This window comes from Corvus brachyrhynchos, unplaced genomic scaffold, assembly GCF_000691975.1.
Source record: "Corvus brachyrhynchos isolate BGI_N302 unplaced genomic scaffold, ASM69197v1 scaffold229, whole genome shotgun sequence".
Classification (NCBI taxonomy): Eukaryota; Metazoa; Chordata; class Aves; order Passeriformes; family Corvidae; genus Corvus; species Corvus brachyrhynchos.
The window spans coordinates 5423117-5438746 of record NW_008240042.1 but is presented as its reverse complement, the minus strand read 5'-3'; the positions used below and the strand labels follow the sequence as shown (position 1 = coordinate 5438746).

The following is a 15630-nucleotide window of genomic DNA, read 5'->3' as shown; positions in this document are numbered from 1 at the left end:
CTGAAACAGTGGAATGAAATTTTGCATGGAAACTCTGCTGAGAATTTTCCTCTTCACGGAAGAAGAAAAAATGCTCAACATGCTCAGAATTCAAATCAGAACCAGAAGGGCCCCGATTCCATATACATGTTATCAATATGGTACACATTTGGAAATCACACAGTATCTGCCAAACTTGAGGGTGTCCCCCTAGGAGGAAGGGGATTAATATATAACCTTGGGTTAAAAGAGGTTACACAATCAGGATTTCCCATACCAACACTAAGGAAATTAAATTCATGGTGGAGATACTCTGCTGCTGAAATGCATGGAAACACTGGAAGAAACTAACATGATTAAAAAACATGAATTAATTATTTTATGCAGAAGAGCCCCAAAACACAGATTTGGCAGGTATACTCCTCAAACTCACTTATTTATTCATTCATTTTAGTGGCCCTGCTGTACTTTGTGAATTATTCTCCATAATTCAAGCAGACATGTAAGAGAGTTCCCACATATTTTAATACACATTCTGCAGTCTCAAAAATAAAAAAAATTGAACTATGTATCCATTTCTATGGGTGCATATCTGTGTACATCTCCAAAGATGACAGCTGAAAAAGGGAATATTGGGTTTTAATCTCTTAATTATGCTTTTTTCCCCCTCCCCTCTGAGTGCATTAATTTGGCAGTAAAGGTTTCTGCTCTCAGCAAAGGCTGAGACAACAAAGCCTCTCGGAGCCCTAATTTTTGGCACCACCTCACTCCTACTTTATGCTTGAGGCTACTTCCCCTCTGACTGATTCTTAATTTGAATAAGCTTTCACTGAAGACTGTATCAGAACTGCAGCAAGTTAATCTTATTAAACCATACGAGTTTAAAAACTCATAGCTTGATGTCAGGCAGGCTGTTTCCAAATTGGTATACTTAAGATCCAAATTAGATCATGAGCAAAATATTAAAAGGCACTAGAGCCATTTAAGAGTGAACTTCCACTTTGAAAAGAAATTTCTGGACATTGAGACCTCAGGACTCGTGCCAGTTCAGTGGGAGTCAGGCTCCTGGCTGCAATGGGTGCTTTTAAGTGCTTTTAAACCTTTAAAATTTAAGCTATGGAGAAAGGAATAAAGGAATTTATTTCATCTCTTGTCAGTACTAGCACAAATACATGGGTCATTCTGAAGGATACTTTATGTATAGGAAGTTGCTACTCCAAACCAAAGTTTCCTGACAAAAACCATCTTTGGGTTTGGGGCACACTGTGTCAGCTGGCATTGAATCTGTTAGCTGATGCAACAAAGTGTGTTTTAAGCACTAACCAACAAAACCACCATCCACTTTCTCTCCATTTTATAAAATACTTATGGTTTTTAAATAATTGTCAAGTGTTTACCACTTCAGTTTTCCTTCAGTCACCTCTGGGTACACAAGATTTCCCCCCCACAATCGATAGACATGGCAGAAGTAGTGATTACGATACAATCCATGCTTGGCTCACCAACCCATGTGGTTTGCAGCAAAGCAGGTGGTGGGTGAGTCGCCCTTAGGTCCCCTTGACTTCCAGGAATATGGTGAGATGAATCGCTGGGTGTTCTTACCACCTGGATGCCATCCAGGCCACAAAAATGAGGAGAGACCTCTCTCTCTCTCTGTGGAGATTTCCTGGAAGGTTTCTACCTCCATGCCGACTTCAGACAGCTCTTGTCACATGCACAGCTACACAGGCCCCAAAGTGTTCTCTGGACTGCAGCCCACCACAACAGGCATTACCCTGCACTGTTTAGTGCCTGGCTTTAACTCTTTCCATCTAGCTACAAGTGCAGCCAATCAAACAAAATTGATTTTCCAGAGCTCTGACTAATCCACTGCGTTGAAGGTGACCTATATTCTTTGTGTGTGTATCATTAACAGGTTTGGGGTTTTTTAAGGTATCTTGGATATTAGATGCCTGTCTTCAGCTGTCAGCAACTTTGCCAGTAATTCAAAAGGGCATCAAGCTGCACTTCTGATACTGGGAGGTTTGGTTTTTTTTTAAAGATGTCTTTTTTGCTCCCTGAAACATCAATGGTGACAGTTACTCATCTGCATTTGTACATGAAATTTTCCATGACTCATGGGAAAATCTCTTGAGATACCAACTTGAGCACACTTCCAGTCCACCAACATCTGTGACAAGGTTATAATGCTCCAATATTTTTGACTGAGACCCTGGACACCTGCAACAAGTACTAAACTTTTTCCAGAACTAACCTTGCTCCCTCCAAACCTAATGGACGCTTTTCTGTTTTACTCCACAGATTTACTAGTACCAAGGACCTGACTTTACTTTCCATGAGTACTATCTGGGCACCACTGTAATCACTGCAGTGGAACAATCTGTTCCAAGCAACCAAGAGAGCCAGTAATTTATCAGGAGCAGCGCAGGTGTTTTGGGGAAGGACACAATTGTATTTGTGTGGGTGTAATACTCTTGAGTCAAATGGGACATTCTGTGCAATTCAAAGCCAGTTGGGGAAAGGAAGAGCAGAAGCAGGCTTTACAGAGAGAAATGACCTCAAACTCTCAAATTTATGACAAACAAATTTTTTTTTCTTCCTCTTCTGTCCTTTTGGGTTTGCTTAAAAACAAAGGCTATTCAGGGAAAACAACAAGAACCTTCACACATTTGTAACAAAAATCCATACCAGCTCCCATAAGAAGAAATATTTGAAAGAACATCACCTTCTCCCTTGGAAAACAGAAAAGTTAGAAGCCATATGACAAATGAATACAAGCTAAGGAACAGAAATGGCAAAGGTAGCTTGGATGCCTCTGTCTCCACAGTGAGGAAGGATGGCAATGAAATTAAGACCTAACATTAATTTTTGGCACAGTAAGATATTATCCTGCTGGACTTAAGAGCTCCTAGAAGTCATCATGACCAGGGACTAAATGAGACTCAGAAAGGATTTGACCATTTATACAGGCAGCAGAAATACAGAACAATTACAATTATGGCTGAAAATCTAGAAAAAATTATTAAAAATCTTGGGCATTGGGGTGAAAGGCCATCTCTAACTACAAGGGATCAAAAACAAAAAAAGCATGGGAGCGGCAGAGAGAGTTCCTGCCCACTATGGGATGCCACATCCTACCCTGAGAGAGGCAGGACTCGGCACAGGGGCAAACCGGTGACTGTGTGGCAAAACTCTATCCCCATTCTAGTATCTTTCCTTCTGGCTAGCTTGAAATCCTTCCTCCTTTTCCTGCATTAGTTTTATAGTTCTCTGTTGTTGTCTTGCCCCATAACTCAGTCTTCCATTTCTCACAGTGTCTCTGTGATAAAGTTTTTTCCTTCTTTGTCACCAGCCCTACTCTGGGTAAAAGCATGTAATATACAGCCTGCTACCAACTGCAGCTCTCGGTAACAGACTGAATGCTGAGGCCGTAATTCAGTCTGGAGACTCCACTACTGCCCATAAACCACTCCCTGTCTCCCAGTTTACGATGTCAGCAGGACTCAAGCTGAATTAAGGCTTCTACTCTATATAACTGACACCAATGTATTATCTTATACATAATGCATAGAAGATGGCTCTAATCAAATTCCATACCCTGCCCTTTCTTTACATCACAAATGTGGCCTGGCATTTCTTATGCACTCTGCTTACTGATACATAAAATCCTTCTCCTGAATTACAATGGGCATCAAAACCTGTTCTTGGGTCACCGCTTCCAGTAACTGTCATTCCTTCCCCCTTCTTCCCAAAGAGGTTGAGATAAACTTCAGTTTATCCCACTAACAAAACTCAAATTTAAGGACCACATTGAACTGATCACCCAGGAACATTGCCTGCGTCAGTCCATATTTTCAATGCTGGCAAGCAAATGGTTTGTGTCTAATGGACATCTTTGGCCTGTTTGCATTTGGTATCAGCAGTGATCACACAAAATGCAAAGCCACGCTGTGGATGCCAAATTGCAAGCGTGCAAAGGTGATGTGTCTGCAAAGCCTCTGCAGGGAGCGCTTCCAGCCCTGCAGAGAGGCACAGAAATCCCAGGCATGCACACACAGAGTGTGGTAGAAGCCAGTGCTGGTTTTACATGTCTTGGAACAGAATATGGAGTTCAAGCTCCAAAGATTCCACAAACGATGCAGCCAAAAATGTGCTGAATGAAAGCTTTGAAATGTCCTACAGAATAGACAATCCCCTGTGTATAAACCCAATTTCGACCTCAGGCACAGACTAACTGAGCTCTTTTGTACATGAAGAAAGACAGAAGCAAAAGAAAGCGATACAGATGCATCACTTCAAAGCCATCTCACCTCACAGCCCTTCAGACATTTTACCTAACCATAAAACCAACCAGAGAAGGAGCGTGCACATATCTTTCTAATCAAAAGAAATTTTTGCTTTGTTGCCTTAAGCTAGTGTAAGTCCACTTGGCCTGAACAAACTTTATAGACTATCTTGCAATGCTTTGCATAGATTTAAGCCTTGTGGCAAGAAGACCAAGCATCTGACGGCCAATTCCTGCCACAGCCTTGTATGACTGCCACATTCAGGTGGATGGAAGATGCAGGAAGACTGAACAAAAGCATCTTCGATGCTGATCACTTCAGCAATTTAGGTAATGGGCAGGAGGTGCCATGGGGAGCACGCAGATGCCTGGCTTTAAACTCTGCTCTTTGGGCACCTGAGATAATGACTGCATGGTACAAAACCTGTTTCAGCAAAACCAGAGAACACCACCAAAGAGCCTAAAGCTGCATCTTCCCTGAGCACCTTTCTTGTGGTTCCAGGACACTGCTGCCAGCAACACATCCGTCCTTGCTCAACCCTTTCTCCCATGTTACAAATGAGCTGCTGCTCTCAACAAGCCTCAAACGTTCAGAAGAAAAACAGATGACAGGAGCATGTTTCACATAGGTCTTCTCCCACTGGCAAAAACTACGTGTGAAAGGCTGCCAAGGGCAAGCCAGTCGCTTCCCTCTGACAGGCTAGAGGTGGCCACTTTCACACTAGTAAAATAATGGATGCAGTAATAAACCTGGATTTTTCCTGCATGGTTTTCAGCATGTCATGTATTCAGAGGTTCTGAGGCCACTTTAAAATATGATTTACCCAAGAGATTATCCTATGTCTTCTCTTTGTCAGTTAAGGCCAGGGTGGGGTGGGGAACTGGAAAGAAACAAAACAAAATACCTGGAAAACTGAAATGGTCTTAAAAAACAGCAAAGATTAATTCATCCAGCTTCCTCCAGCATGCCCACATCAAGGAGGCCTTTCTCTTTGGCCACAGGGGCTGCTGGTTGCACTTTGCTTTCTCAGCTCGAGTCGGGATTTTCCCAAATGGCAATGCACTGGAGTCACATGCTAACAGCAACCAAACCCCAACAGCCACGGCACAATACAACCACCTAATTATTTATTTATTTTAAGTGTGGTATTTTATAGCTGGCCACAGCTACCAATTGGTACCCAGGGAGGCCTAAAGCACTATTTTTGATCCACAGAGTCTTCCACGGGTTTGGAACCTAATTACCTTCCGAAGCTACTGCCTCCTCCTCATCTGTTACCATGGCAGCTGCAATCAGCTGAGATGTTTGGGCTGGCAAACCCTGATTTGCTAGGGTACCAGGGCAATTCCAAGGGGCTGTCATTTTAAGAATTTACTTCGACAGCATTTTCAGGAAAGGAAGAGGTAGGATAAATTAAGACTGTGTAGGCTGGGAAGTAGCAACAAATTTTAGAGTGATTCAACAGCCCCATGCACAAAACCGCAATAGGACTTAGTGGTGGTGTTTGGTTATTTTTGACTTTTTTCTGTCTTAGTAATATAGCATATGTGCCCTTGTCCCAGGGTCAAGGTTCAGGTGAGATTAACAGAATTCCCTTCATTTAAAAATCTTTCCACATGGTGAGAAAATAGATTGTTTAACCAAGTGGTGAGGCTTGTTTTCTAACCTTTAAAATCAGAATCCAGGGAACATGAGCTTCAGTATTCCCCATTGATTTCTACTGGTTACAAAAACTGTTTAACTGAAACATTAGTATTTTTCCATATTGATGCTTTTCACGTGGAGATCTCAAAGCGCCAGACTTCTGCTTCCCAGAAAGCCTAGCTTCCCATTGCAGCATCTCAGTCCTTCAGAAATGTACTTCTCATGCCATCTGTGTGGTAACAAATTTAGAAAAATGAGTAGTATCTTGGCAGGCTTTGCAAAATGTGCTCAGGATGCAGAGGAGGGTGGTGGGGTTCCTACCAAATAGGGCATTCAGTATCTGAATCAGAGGTGATGACAGCATCTAAGCAGGGGGCTGTTTTCTAAGAAATACACCATTAATTTTGTAGAGCCTGACACAACTGTGCTGCAGTTCAGCTGAAGCAGTCCCCTTCAGTCCTGCTGATGGCCTTGTCATTACAGAACCTCCAGGTCTGCAGCTCTCCTTGTCCTCTGCACCTTCCCACATGCACTGCAACAAGCTATTTAATATAAAAGACTCTACAAGAACATCCCAAAACTAGTATGCTCAAAACCAGTGGCCATTTTATGAATGATTAACGTGAATTATCCTATCTGTAAAATACAGGTAATCCTGCCTCTTTATTTCCCAATGCAAGTGCAGATCACTGACATTTGAAAAGTGTCTTGAAAATCACAGGAGCTGATAACATCAATAACAGCACACCATGAGATGCAATATTATTACAATAATAATGGCACTCATTTCAGACTCCTGCATTTTTCAGGTCATCAACCAAAAACATTAGCAAAACACAGCCCTTCAGAAGATGAAAAATCTTTGCAGTGTAATGCAAGCTGCTTCATTCAATTTATTTATTCTCCCCTATGCTGTGCAAAGTGCCTGCTACCATCCTTCCAACTACCAAGAGAGTTCTGAGTGCCCCTTCTCACATAAAAGGATTAGGCCCTCTGATGAAACTAAAGGGAAATCTGGGAGCAGCTGACCACAGCCTTACATTCCTGCAGTCTTGCGCTTTTTCTAATTTTTTTTTTTTTTAAGTCTTGACCTGCAAGCTTCATCAATGATGTCAACACTGAAACCACAGGGACAAGCCATGCAGATCAGATTCAAACCTAAAGGAAATTAGCTCAGCTAAGCTACTGCAGGCCCAGCAGGACATCTAGTACCTCCCAGCTGTGCCTCCCTTCAGGGGAGAAGAGAGGAGATAGCTGAGCAGATTTCAGCAGCCCTCATCCCCAAGCCAGAAGTGGTAAGAGCAGCATACAAGAGCTCTGCATGGCTCTGCTCTAGCAAAAGGCAAATGCTGCCTACTTTGCAAACTGAGCTCTCCGAGTTGTTGAGAGGGATCAGTTCCCCAGCAAGAGCCGTCCGCATCTTCTAGGGCGGAAAGAATTTTGCTTTGATCTTGAGAACAACTGCTGAGACCTGTGAACACTTCTCTCCTGTCTCTTCTGCTCTGCCTGCTGGTTTTGTCATTTTGCCTCATTATTCCATCCCTCCTTTCCTTCCTCCAGATTAAGAGTAGCAGACAATGGTTGGGGTAGACGAGGATCCGAAAAGCAAAAGGAAAGCCTTGCTCTTGCCTTTAGGGCAAAAATTACAATTGTTCTGTGTATGTGTACCTACATGTCAGGTACTTCCTACTGTTCCTACCTGGACTTCCCTCTCCTCCCCACCCTTTTTAACATGTGAGGTTAAAGCCTACGGAACAGAATGTTCTGAACTACAAAGTTAAATACGAAGGTGGTAGTGACAGCACAAAGTTCTGTGAACACACATGCAAAAACCTGATCCACTCCTCTTCTTCCTTCCCTCGCTTTCAACCCAGGATGCTTCCTTGGTGGGAAGCATCCACAGGAAATTCAAGAGAGCACACCAAAAGTTATTTTTTTTCCTTTTTCTTTAGGGTGTTTTTAATATACTAAACTGTGTTAACACTATAAAAACAAAGACAACTCTTACGGGAATAGGAGGCTGCTTTTCCCTATTGTTCGCAGAGAACTCTGGCTGTTGGAATGGATGATATGTTAATTTTGTGGCACAGTCGCTCAAGGGAGGACATAGCAAAGTCTCCCATGGTACGGTGCACACAGTTTACAACGGGCATGGTTAGAATTTAATTACGTGTTACAGCCCTTGAAAAGATGCTTCTCCAAAGCAAACATGCTACGAAATACATTTTTTTCTAATCACGACAGGAAAAACTTCAGTTCATAAAGCACACTGTCTGAGCTGTTACGGGCAGCAGCTGCTTGGATGTTTGAAGGAGGGGCTGGCAAAATAAAAAAAAAAAAATAAAGGCCTCAGAGATTTAACATCCTATAAAATAGCTCCCTACAAGCTGTTTAAATGTCCTTTACTTCAACAATACTCTCAAGATTGTAGAGAGTTTCAGGGCAATACTTTCAGCAAGAGCTCCTTGTGTTCCCTCTGCTTAGGGGGCTCCACAAACACACCGTAAGATTTATGCCTTTCCCTTTCAAAATAACTTCACATAGTCGTCTGCAAAAATTAATTTATATAAGCATACAGAAGAAAGGAACATGTTAGCTCAGGCTGTTGGGTTTTTGGGGTTTTTTTTTGGTGGGGGTGGGCTGGGGGACCAATCACTAATACCTACTATAAATCTGCTCACTCACAGCCTCAGCTCACATACTAGCACCACCTCTGTCTCACACACACTTTCCTTCCCATCTTTCCCTCTCTCCCCTTCCCACAACCACGCCGGAATGCATCCGAGTCGGCTGAGCAGTGTTGCTGATTAAAATCTGCCAGTAGTTACACAACTTATTATAGAGCCTACAAGGGGACTGTGTATTTATGAATACAATAATTAATCAATGCATAATAAGCACACACTGCACATACCACTTTTCTTTCCATACACAGACAGCTTCAATTACCATGCAGGTTACACTGTCATGACAATCTTCTAGTTCCCAGTAGCTGCTCCCCCACCCTGCAGCGTTAGCAAAGACAAGCTCACGGTGTTAGAGCCTGCATTAATCTGCAAACCCACCCAAATACTGCTAAATTGATTAATTTTGCAGGTAGAGGCTTTCAGAAGAACATGCCATAGTTAGTGCCACAACTACTAGGCTGTCACAATTTTCCTTTTAAACTACTTTTTTCAGAGGCTGAGCTATAAAGCGTACTTGGAGCTGTGAGCTGACAGACTGGCTTGCATCTTAAGAACATATTTCATTTTAATGGCTTTATTTTTAAATTGTTTCAACTCTTTGAATTAATGGAGATTTTAAAAAAGAAATTAGACTGACAAAAATGCAAAGTAGAATATTATTCCCTTTTTTACCTTTCTTTTAACATCAGACTATATTTATTTTCAAGAAACTCAGTAGTACCCAATAACAGGACTGCACGCCTTTTCCCCCCTTCAGTGTCCATCCTTTTCAGCACCACTTTCTGCCCAAATGAAAAAACAGAGGTACTTTGCCCCAGAGATGAGCTTCCCTGCTAACTCCATTTGAGCCTACACTGATGATACCTGGAGGTGAGTAATCACCCAAAGTTTCCCATGCAGTCCCATGGTCACAGAAGATGATTATGTGCCCTCCTTGACCCAAGCGCCAATGTTATTGCAGACTTGCTTCACGTAGGGATGGACTAGAAGGTTGCAGAGCTCTGCATTTGGCTCTGGAGCTGCTGCCTGGAGGACTATTACATATATATATAAAACTATTAAAACTTTGTGCTCTCTAACAGCCCACAAAGGGGATGACATGGTTTTATTCTGCCAATATGCAGAGGATTAAGGGTTTCTGCTTGAAGCCACTACCAACCTGAACAGGAGAATTACAGTAATTCCACTAAAACCACACCAAATCCAAGGGACTGGCTGATGGCACGTTGTTACCCTTCCCACTTCTCCTGAAAATGTAGCTGGCATAACCCTATAAACAAGACTTCAACCAGCTACGTGAGGGGGTCCAGCTTAAAGAATTGTCTTAGAGGAGCCATATGCAGCAATTGGGACATTTTTCACAAGACCTCTCAACATTTTGAGACCTAAATACTCAACATGGAGCAGTTCTAAAGGGAAGTCAAAAAAAGCAGTTAGCCTGTGAAACACAGATGAAACTCATGTTGCTCACACCAGTCTATTTTAGCACAAAGCACTTCACAGCAAACGACAGCAAGATACTCCATTAAAACCCTGCACTGCTTTAAGCCATAAGGTCACTGTTAGGACCCAAATACTGTTGTCATGACATCAATTAGCAACACTTTGCCTATGCCAGTGCCATTATTAATACCTTGAAATACTAATCTCTATTACTAATTAACAGTCAAATGCACTAAATAATTATTCATGTATTAGGAATGTATTACTGAATTCAATTACACATCAAGAGCTGTGACTTATGCATCCTTCCCACAACACCACTTGTACCAGAAAATATCCTTAAGAATTCAGCAACATTTAAAAGGCTTTTCATAACCAAGATACCTCTGGGTTAGAATAAACTGTTAGGCCCTGGCTCTGCAAGCCCGACAGGAGTCTGTCTACATGTATAACTGTATCTCAGCTACCATTTCCAAATGCAGCAGCCACGCTTCACAGCTACAGTTATTATACAGAAATTTAGCAATTCATCAATGAGAATACCAACGCTCAACTGGAAATTCAGATCCTCCCTAAAACTAAGCCTGGCAACACAAGGAAGGGTGCAGACACTTCTTTGTGTTTTGAAAACTGTAAATGTTATTCTGAACACAAAATATTAATTGTTCGAAGGAGATTACTGGCCTTCTGTTTGAACACAGCACAAAAAGGAGTAAATACGCATTTTGAGAAAGATTTCACTTCTACATTCATTAAGAGCCTTGATATTTAGGAAATTCAGAAGGAAAATTGGGATGCAGTGAAAATCAAGATGACTGATGAGCAGTACTTAGAGGAAGCGTTATTTGCATTGCATGATGCTAAACCAACTCGGTTAAACCCAGAGTTTAGCAATGATAGCTGTAATTCTGTGCACATACATCCAGACTAAGTACCTGCATTTTCTCATGCAAACACACACACAAACTGGTGTGTACGCTCCGGATTAAAAAACCAACAGTCAGCAAACAAAGAATATTAAATACTATACCTTTGAGTCATAATCTTATAGGCATCTGGCAGATAACAGCGGATATTCTCCATCTGAGCAGGATCAGAGTCACAGATCTTATCATCGGTCCTGCCATAGTTGGCACTTTCGATCATGATAACATCTGTTCCCGGGCAGCGCAGCTCGATGGGGTAACTCTCGCAGGACAGCTCCCTTCGGACCACAGCCATGGGCACTGGGGCACGGCTGAAAGCTGCAAGGATTAACACAGAAACACAGTCAACACTGACTTTCCACACTGAGGCTAAAATTAAAAGCGGAATGACGTTAAGCAGCAGGTTTTACCCATATGCTGTGCTGAGATAGTTTCGGTACCATTGAGATAAGGTCTGTAGAAACGGGGTCCGGTCGCTGGCTTGCTGGCTGCCCAGAGAAATCACTTCTCCACTCAGTGACCTCATTTTCTCATCTCAGAAACAAGCTCAAGATCCCTTTTATATAGGGCTTTAGAAATCCCTTACTGAAACAGGTAAATAGCAACTATGGCACTGTTATTAGTTCTACTTACCAGGGGCAAAACTAGCTGGCTTTGATACATAAAATTACAGTCCTGTGTTGTACTTGAACAGGCAAGGGAAATTTTATGACAACAAGCAATCCAAGCACCAGGATCCCACCTGCTCAGCAAGATTGCACCTGTCCTACAGCAGATGTAATAACATCTGTATTGCTCCTGGTCCTTTTCTTAGCCCTTAGAAAATGTGACCCTAATGGCTTTTGCTGTAGCCTGCAGCATGCCAGCGGATGGCCTGCAGGTTCTGGCAACCGTCCCAAAGTTTGGGCCCTGCAGTGATACTTTCCATGGAAAGGCCAATTTATGGGACACCAGATGACTTAAGTTCAGTCTTAGCTTTGAGTTGGATCTGCCTAGATGGTCAAATAGCTGGCAAATACTTGTGAAATTAAAGAGCTCTCAGAAATCTTACCTGTTTTAAAAGAAATCCAGGCTACAGTTTGCAAAAGAAAAAAAAGAAACACACTTTGAGATGCCTTGAAAACACAGCCCTACAATATTAGTAAACAATGTCACTTGACAACAAGCAATTGTATTTCCCATCTTTACAGCTTCTTTGATCCAAAGATCTTAAACAGCTTGATGAACATGAATATATTAATCCCCAAACATCCATATGAAGTAGCTACACATTGTCTTTCTCAACTCAGCTGCAGAAGGGTTTTGCAGCTTCCAGAAGATCTCACGGGAAATCCATGGTGATGCTGGGAACCAAATACTTGTTTCCCAGCCTAGCACACCAGTCACAAGCTGAAATAAAAGCCAGCTCCTTTCCCGCTTTATTCCACGAGAATGAAAACTCACCCGCACCAAAAAGGTTTCCAGATACAGGCATGATGTGCCCTCCCAGCTAAATTTGTACACTTCCAACCACAAAACTCAATGCACAACCCAAGCCTGTCTCTGTGTGACGGTGATAGAGGTTTAACCCGCCAGTAGATCCATGGCCCATCTGACACCAGGCATCTTTCAACAACTCCCCTTCCTCCTGGCCCCATTATAAAAACACCAAAATACCCTCTCCCTGAACCAAAAATCCCATCCAATGTTCTGCTCGTTTGTTCTGTAAAACTTCCCCGTGGTACATGCACACCAAGTTGGCTTATGGAAAATAAGAATATATTGATGTTTCTCGGAAAACCCTTTTAACTGTATCAAGGCTGCTCTGTCTGTCAGGCAGCAATCCAACACATTGACTTCCATGAAGCTTTCTATTATTGTCAGTTGTCTCATTTGTGTATCACTGGACAGATTCTCAGATTCCCATTTCTGTAAATCTGCAGGGATTACTTTAATATCAGACCCTCACTGATGTGCCAGAGTTCTGGACTAATTGCCAAACTCCCAAGACAGACATGTACTTATTCTTGAATAATAGCTTGCACAATTAGCACAGCTTTAGGGTTTAGATCACTTGAGATGTCCTCCTTCCCTGAGATGGGAGAAATGTTTTTGCCCTGGGCTCGTATTGCACCATATATTTGTGTAATGCATTAAATTCTCACTGCCACCAACTTCTGTTACAGGAGGAGGAAAATGAGGAGGACAAGCATGAACCTCTAAGATGCACTGCCTCATTCTTACCCTTGGCTTGATGCCACTGGTCAACAAGGCGAATGGAGGAAGGATGGGACAATGTTAGAGACGGCATTTGATAGAAGAGAGAAGCCAGCCAGAAAGGCAGAGTCAGCAGAGCCTGGCAATTTTAGCCTGCCCTACAAACAGCTTCAAGAGGTACTAAGTTTGCTCACAGGGATCTGTCCACAGAAGCCTGCAGAAGGCCCTGCTCTGTGAAACACCGGACTTTACGGCAGAAGGCCAGTGCTGACCAAAAAACTTCTGATGCCAGGATTCTGATTTTGGAAAAGAGCTGTGGTGAGCTCTCCTCTCAAGCCTGTTCTGTGCTAAACCTGAGCAGATTGGTGACATGGGAGGCAGAAGGTTTCTAGCAGCTTTTGGCAGAATGCTGAGGCCAAGGGCCCTCCCTCCTCCTGCCATGTGCTTAGATGACTCCTGCTAACTGCCAAAAAAATGACAAAATGAGGTTTACAGGCAATATTAGCTGTTTGGAGCTATGGTTTGGCCCAGTCCTTGGGCAATCTGGATCTTTTTCTCTGGAAGGTTAATGTAGGCTATACAAAGGGCAAAGTGAGTTGCTAATACTACTTCACTTTTTACAGTTCCCTCTACAGAGTACAAAACTTCTGACCTGCATGATTCAGAAGGTATCTTTTTGCTCTTAATTCCTTTTTTCTTTTTTTCCAGTAACTATTCTATATCAAAGAAAGACTTCAAACACGTGAGGGCTGAGGAGAACCCTGCTTAAAATCACAAAAATTAAATGCCTGAGAATTCACTCATACAAACCTGGTGTATTTGTCAAACAGCAATACTGTACAAAAGCAGCTAACAATAACTCTCGTGTTATGCTGGAAATAAGACATTAAGAATTGCTAACAGCAAGTTACAAAACCATTAAAGATAATTCCCTACCTCTAGTGAGAACACATTTCTACTATCATGAGTGTGTCTCCTGTACATGAGACTTTACAGCATTGATCTACTAAAATTGCATGAATATCAGTTCCAAGGACGCCCCCAAAACACCCCAAACCCAAGCTGAACACCCCTTCCCCAAAATAACAGCTCATGTTTTACTCTCCAGGAAATAATCTCTGGACAGATGCAAACATTTCTAGATTTGGCTTTAAACTTCCTGGAATTCACTATATTGCCTTTCACTTGCTGTAAGGAGGACAGCTTTCACTTACAGACACCTCCGTGTGGTATCATGGAGTCAACATTTACATTTATTTTCTGGATAAAAAGCATAAAAAATTTAACACCCTGGAAAAACTAGAAGCAGCTGAATACTGTAATACAGCATGATCTCCTATCATGCTTTCTCCTAAAGCAATAAGCACATGTTTTCCATCCTGCCATTGTCCACCAAATCACTCGCTCTGCATGGCGTTTTTTTTCTACTCCAGTATCTGCAGTAAATACTCCGTAGGGAGATTAGAGCCTGGCTGTTTATCTCCTTGTAAACACATTTTTTGTTGTTGTGTCCCTATATGATAATCTTACTTAATCATTTTTACTGGCTTTCCTGTAAGGAGCAAAGATGTTTTGCTTTTTGCTGTGAAACAAGATACATCAAAGCCCATCTGTGAAATACACAGCACGACTGTATTAATTCATTAATACACTTCTCTCTTTGAGCAGCTCCCTATCTTCGCAGTCTCTCATTGAGCTCCTTATTTAATCTCCTAAGTAAGTGACCTAATTGTTGGCTTGAAGTCAAGAGGAGCTGATGGCTGCTCACTACTTTGAAAAACAGGTGTCTTTTTCCAGGATTCTATGTGCAGACAGCCATCTAAATACAGAACTTTAAAAGAGTGTTTTTCAAATTCTTTAACGTTTAAATGTGTGCCAGCTCGAGTTTTTTAAGTAGAGCCATTTGGTGGAAAATAATCCTTCTGAGCTTCTGCAGGGCAAAGTGAGAGCAGAGGGTGAAAAGGCAACAGATAATGACAGGATTTTATCTGGGCGATTTAGAACTCCTTTGTCTCTGCTAATTTCAGGAGCTGGAAAATTAAGTAAGTCATCAAAATCTTGTGCTTTTTCTCCCCCTCGCTTTTGACCTCAGAACATAATTGCCTCTTGTCATGCCTGCAGGGCATGGGCTTGTAGTTATCACTGTGTGCTTAATCAAATGCCGAAATAGCCTTTAAATTATGTGCCTCCTTGGCTGCTAGAGACTTGTTGAGCTCGGTTACATTTAGAGGCATGATGGTAGTAGATGTACTTTCAAAAGAAAAGTGCGGGTTGATGCTTTCAATCAGGTTTTATATGCAATTTTCCCAGCAAAATCATGTTCTGGCTCAGAATTTTCAGAGTGAAATTTCAGTGCATATTTAAGGGCTGTGAAACAAAAGCTGGAATTGTAGAGATAATTATTTTCACAAGCTCTGTATACGATTTGGTCTGCCCAGCTAAATATCTGACTTACTGTTCCCAAGTGCA

The 15630-nt window shown here is 42.1% G+C and overlaps 1 protein-coding gene across 23 annotated transcripts in view; it reads right to left on the bottom strand.

Moving 5' to 3' along the window:
- The window catches only part of ADGRL3 (adhesion G protein-coupled receptor L3), a 495252-nt gene that overhangs the window by 253369 nt on the left and 226253 nt on the right, over positions 1-15630 (bottom strand). For 22 of the 23 annotated variants that reach the window (XM_017744223.1, XM_017744226.1, XM_017744204.1 and 19 more), the window contains 2 exons: positions 12017-12037; positions 11070-11283 (listed from right to left, as the gene is read on the bottom strand). In XM_017744223.1, coding sequence (XP_017599712.1) covers positions 11070-11283; positions 12017-12037 — 235 coding nt within the window. The remainder of the gene's footprint in view (positions 1-11069; positions 11284-12016; positions 12038-15630) is intronic. The other variant, XM_017744211.1, reaches the window with a different exon arrangement.